The sequence below is a fragment of the Zingiber officinale genome, chromosome 7A, assembly GCF_018446385.1.
Source record: "Zingiber officinale cultivar Zhangliang chromosome 7A, Zo_v1.1, whole genome shotgun sequence".
Lineage (NCBI taxonomy): Eukaryota > Viridiplantae > Streptophyta > Magnoliopsida > Zingiberales > Zingiberaceae > Zingiber > Zingiber officinale.
Window position 1 is genome coordinate 30,883,856 of NC_055998.1, and position 5,239 is coordinate 30,889,094.

At 40.3% G+C, this 5,239-nt stretch overlaps 1 protein-coding gene across 1 annotated transcript; it reads left to right on the forward strand.

Moving 5' to 3' along the window:
- The first annotated feature begins 270 nt into the window (after window positions 1–270).
- LOC121999324 lies at window positions 271–2,426 on the forward strand. Its single transcript, XM_042554021.1, has 4 exons — window positions 271–946; window positions 1,169–1,578; window positions 2,130–2,278; window positions 2,369–2,426. Exons 1-4 carry the CDS (start codon window positions 271–273, stop codon window positions 2,424–2,426), a joined length of 1,293 nt encoding a protein of 430 aa, XP_042409955.1.
- Window positions 2,427–5,239: the final 2,813 nt, after the last annotated feature.

A 5,239-nucleotide genomic window follows, 5' to 3' on the forward strand; every position in this document is an offset into this window, starting at 1 on the left:
TTTATTTTATTTTTAATTTTTCAGATTATTTTCTTGTTCAATTATCATGGAAGGTAGTAGTGATACTCCAACATATATATCAAAAGATCCGGGATGGAATTATTTTCAAAGAGTTAATCCGGATAATAAAAATGATTTAATTTGTAACTTTTGTCAAAAAGTTACAAAAGGGGATATTTATCGTGCAAAACAACATCTTGTTAGGGGTTTCGAAATACTACGACTTGCAAAAAATGTCCACCTCATGTACGTGAAGAAATTAAAAATTTCATGGAGAAAAAGGCAGAGAAAAGTATTCTTTCTCAACTTACGACATTGGACTTTGAGGATATAGACCCTCTTGGTGATGATATTGATATGGATAATATTGGAGCTAAAGGTGTGCCGCCTATAAGTACAAGTACAAGTTCTAGATCAGTGAATATGCAAAAAAGGCCCAGACAAATAGGTCCAATGGATACGTATTTTGCTCCTAATGTACAAAAAATTGTTGAAAGTAGAAAGGGTAAAGAAAGACAATCTACGATAAATGAGGCATACAAGAAAGAATTGAGGGAAAAAGCTTGTATGACCATAACTGAGTGGATGTATGATGCGGCAATTCCATTTAATGTCGTTAATTATTCAAGCTTCAAAAGAATATTGGACTTGGTTGGCCAATATGGCATAGGTCTAAAAGGACCTAGTTATCATGAGGTGCGGGTTCCTTTTCTAAAAAAGGCGGTTGATAGTGTGACAAATGATTACATTAAGTCGTATGAAACAGAATGGGCCAAGTATGGTTGTAGTTTGATGGCAGATGGGTGGACAGACAAAAGGCAGAGAACATTGATTAATTTTTTAGTGAATTCTCCTAAAGGTTCAGTTTTCATCGAATCGGTTGATGCTTCTGATTATGCAAAGACTGGAGAGAACATATTTCAGTTGCTTGATCGATTTGTGGAGCGTGTAGGAGAAGTAAATGTTGTTCAAGTTGTTACAGATAGTGCAAGTAACAATGTGCTTGCTGGTAAGAATCTATTTAATTCTTTCTTATCAATATGCTTTTTCTTATATATGTTAAATTTATCTACTTTTCTAACTTCGTTTGTAGGAAAATTATTAGAAGCAAAAAGGTCACACTTGTATTGAACTCCTTGTGCTGCTCACTGCGTTGACTTGATCTTAGAAGATATAGGGAAATTGCATGATTTTAAAGCAACATTGAAAAAGGCAATGAGTGTGAATGCTTACATTTATGTTCGCCCCGGCATGGTAAATATGTTGAGGCAATTCACAAGACAAAAAGAGCTTTGTCGGGCAAGTGTCACAAGATTTGCTACAGCTTTTCTTACTCTTGAAAGGATGCACCTACAGAAGCAAAATTTAAGAAAAATGTTCATTTCAAAAGATTGGGCAGAGAGTAAATGGGCAAAAGGACCGGCGGGGAAGAAGATAGCTAAAATTATCATGACACTTAGATTTTGGAGCAGTATTGTGCATATTTTAAAGAAATATAGCCCTTTAGTTCGTGTTCTGAGACTAGTTGATGGCGAAAGAAAACCTGCAATGGGCTATATTTATGAGGCTATGGATAGGGCAAAAGAAACAATTATGAAGGCCTTCAAGGAGAAAGAAGAGAAATACAAAGAAGTGTTTGAGATCATTGATGCGAGATGGGAATGTCAACTTCATCGACCTCTGCATGCTGCAGGACATTATTTGAATCCAGAATATTTTTATTCATACACAGATTCAAATATTTGTGGAGAAGTGGTGAATGGTTTGTTTGAAACTCTGGAGAGATTGGTTTCAAGCGCTACCGAGCAAGATAAAATCACTACCCAGCTCTCTATATATCGAAAGGCAGAAGGGCTATTTGGGAGGAATGTAGCAATTAGACATAGAAGAGCATTATCTCCAGCAGAATGGTGGGAATGCTATGGAGCAAATACCCCAGAATTGCAAAAGTTTGTTATTAAAGTGCTTAGCCTCACTTGTAGTGCTTCTGGTTGTGAGCGCAATTGGAGTGTATTTGAGCAGGTATGTAATAAATATAAATGTTTGATACTATTAGTATGCTACTTTTATAAGTAGAAAATATTCTTTGATATTTTATTATACTTATTGTGATTTTTGACATTTTGTAGATTCACAGCAAAAAAAGAAATAGGCTAACTCAGCAGCGCTTAAATGATTTGGTATTTGTGAAATACAATCATGCCTTAAAGCTTTGGTATGATGCACGTGATAAGATTGCCCCCATCTCTTTGACAGATATTGATGATAGTAATGAATGGTTGATGGGTAGAATGGATGGAGAAAGTGATAATGAAGAAGATGAGTTGGTTTTTGAAGGTGATGACTTGACATGGGATGTCGTTGCTAGGGCTAGTGGAGCTGAAGAGCCTGAATATTGTACTAGAGGAAAAAATATTACATCATGACCTCTAGTTCACATGCTAGGCCTAAACAAGTCGAGAAGGGAAATGCATCTTCCTCTATGAGACACTCATCTCTAAGACTTAGAGATGAAGAAGAAGAAGAAGAAGAAGAAATTGAATTTGAAGAAGATGAAGATAACGAAGAAGAGGAATACAATGAGGATGATCTTGAGCTTGATGATTAATTTGACTTATTACACTTGTTTTGATGGACTTTGTTAGTTTAAATTAGAAAGTTGAAACTTGAAAGTTTGAAACTTTTATTAATTTTATCATGGTGTTGTTTTGCTTGTTATATTTGATATTGATGTGTGTGGAATATTAATAGTTATCATATTTGACATAGTATATGAGTGTGACAAAAGGTTAGTAGTCATCAACCTCATGTTCAAGAGGCACGCGCCTCGGGCGCGCCTCGCGCCTCGGGCTCTAGGAGCCCTTTGCGCCTCGATGCGCTTCGCGCCTCTAACAACACTGTGGACGGGTCATGGAGCGGGCGTCCAGCATGAAGATCGGAAGACTCGAGCGCCGAGCAAAAGCCCAGTCGGTTTGGAGGACCGAACTGGCAAAAGGTAACTTCTCCTGAGTGGAGTAGGTGAAGACGCGTTCCCCGGAAGAGGGAACAATAGGCGTCGGTTCGACCTAGGGTTTTCGGTCAGAAATTTGAAGTCAGAACCGGACAGTCCGGAGACTGTCAAAATATTTTATTATCATGTTTATTATGTGCTAACTTTGTTTTACAGGATATATGGTTGTTTTGTGGACTAATATATTTTACAGAGACAAAAGAGCACATTATGCCTCGGATGAACAGTACCTGAGGCGCCCTCATGGAGCTTGGAGGTGCCTCGGGTGAAAGGCAGAAGAAGCACGTGTAGCAAGGCTGGAGGCACCCTCAAAGGAGCTGGAGGCGCCTCGGACAGGCTTGAAGGCGACCTCAAGGAGAATGAAGGCGCCTTCAAGTGGATATGCTGCGACCACTTCTGATCTGATCTGTGAGGCGAACTCAGCGCGGATGAGGGTGCCTTCAAGGAGGTTGAAGGCGCCCTCAACATGCTTTATAAGGGGTATTCGACCAACAGCTTGAACACACAATTCTGAAGTGATCTTTCACCTGTGTGCTGCTTAAGAAATGTTCCGGCCAAGCTACGACAAGTCTCCGACGACCTGGAGCTGCGATTTTACAATTTCTTATTGTCGGTAATAGTGCATTTATTTGTAATCATTAATTGTACTGTATTTGTGATATCATAGTGATTGCCCAAAGTAAACGTTCAACGAGCATGGGCCTTGGAGTAGGAGTCGCCCTAGGCTTCGAACCAAGTAAATACTTGGGTCTTTTTGTGTATGTTGTTTTCTTATTCCGTTGCTTTACTCGTACGTTTCTCGAATACGGATTGTGAAAGCCACGAGCGCTATTCCCCCCCCCCCCCCCCTCTAGCGCGTCTCGATCCAACAATTGGTATCAGAGCGGAGTCGCTTCGATTTGGTGCAACCACCAGTCAAGCACTTTTTCGTGATGTTTTCCAATTTTTCGGAGTCGATCGGAATCGATGTTCTTGTCGTCTTCCGATCTAATTTTTCGTAATCGGATTCTTTTCTCGAAGTAGGTGCAACACCACTCGAGATTGTATTTTATTTCGATTCTTAAACCACACTGCTAATCCAGAATCAAGTCCTGGGACTTGTTTTTCTTGTTTTTTTGTGCTAGATCTTCAATGGCTCTCCAAGAAGGCTATAGCACCGCTCGTCCACCGCTCTTCATCAAAGATGACTTCGGTTACTGGAAAGTACTGATGGAGATGTACCTTTAAACCAACTTCGAAGTCTGGATGATCATCAAAACCGGACTCGAGCTTCCACTCGACGGCTCTGGAGAATTGGTTTCTTGTGTGAACTGGGATGCAAGCATAATTAAGAAGGTAGAAGCAAATGTCAAAGCAACCTGTATACTATAGTGCGGCCTAACCAAGGAGGAGCTGAACCACATCGGCCCGTTCTCAAGCGCCAAAGAACTATGGCAAAAGTTGATCGAGTTGCACGAAGGAACGTCCAACACAAAGGTAAGTAAACGTGATTTACTACTTAAATAATTGTACAATATTAAAATGCAGGAAGGTGAGACAGCTAGCCAGCTCCACACCCAGATACAAGATCTATTCAACGGGCTTCACGCGATCAGACAAAGAGTGAAAAACCGCGACATCCTAAGGTATACCTTAAACGCCTTTCCGAGAAATACCTTGTGGGCATCCATGGTAGATGCTTACAAGGTTTCTAAGGATCTCTCCTTAATTAAGCTAGATGAACTTTTCGCTGAATTTAAATTGCATGAACAAGTTAACGTCCAATCGACCAGAAAGATATAGCTTTGATTGCAGGTACAAGCAGAGCACGCGAATCAAAACCTAGACACAAACCAAATCGGAGCTAGAAGAAGAACTGAATTTCGACGACGACGACGATGAGATCACCGCAAAACTCATCAACTTAGTAAGAAAGCTCTGCAAAAAGAAAGACATCAAGAAGGTGATCCAGTCCAAGAATGACAAGACTGGAGTCACATGTTACGGCTGCAATCAGAAGGGACACTACAAGCCGGATTGTCCAAACCAGAAGCAACAAAGAAAGAAGGTATTAAAGCAACATGGTCTGAATCATCAGACGAGTCCGATGAAGAAGAACAAGCAAGCTTCCTCGCACTACCGATTCAAGCAAATATTGTCGAAACTAAGTCCGAATTCAAGTCCGATTCAGAAACCGAGAACGAATCAAAAGCTGAGTCCGAGAGAAGCCACAGGTCCGTATCCATTTCC

What these genes read in the sequence shown, in the direction of transcription:
- LOC121999324 (XM_042554021.1), top strand. Translation starts at nt 271, where the DNA reads ATGGAGAAAAAGGCAGAGAAAAGTATTCTTTCTCAACTTACGACATTG. An exon ending in TTTATGAGGCTATGGATAGG is followed by an intron (nt 1,579 to 2,129) that starts GCAAAAGAAACA and finishes GACATTTTGTAG; the next exon opens with ATTCACAGCAAAAAAAGAAA. An exon ending in ATTGATGATAGTAATGAATG is followed by an intron (nt 2,279 to 2,368) that starts GTTGATGGGTAG and finishes TGTCGTTGCTAG; the next exon opens with GGCTAGTGGAGCTGAAGAGC.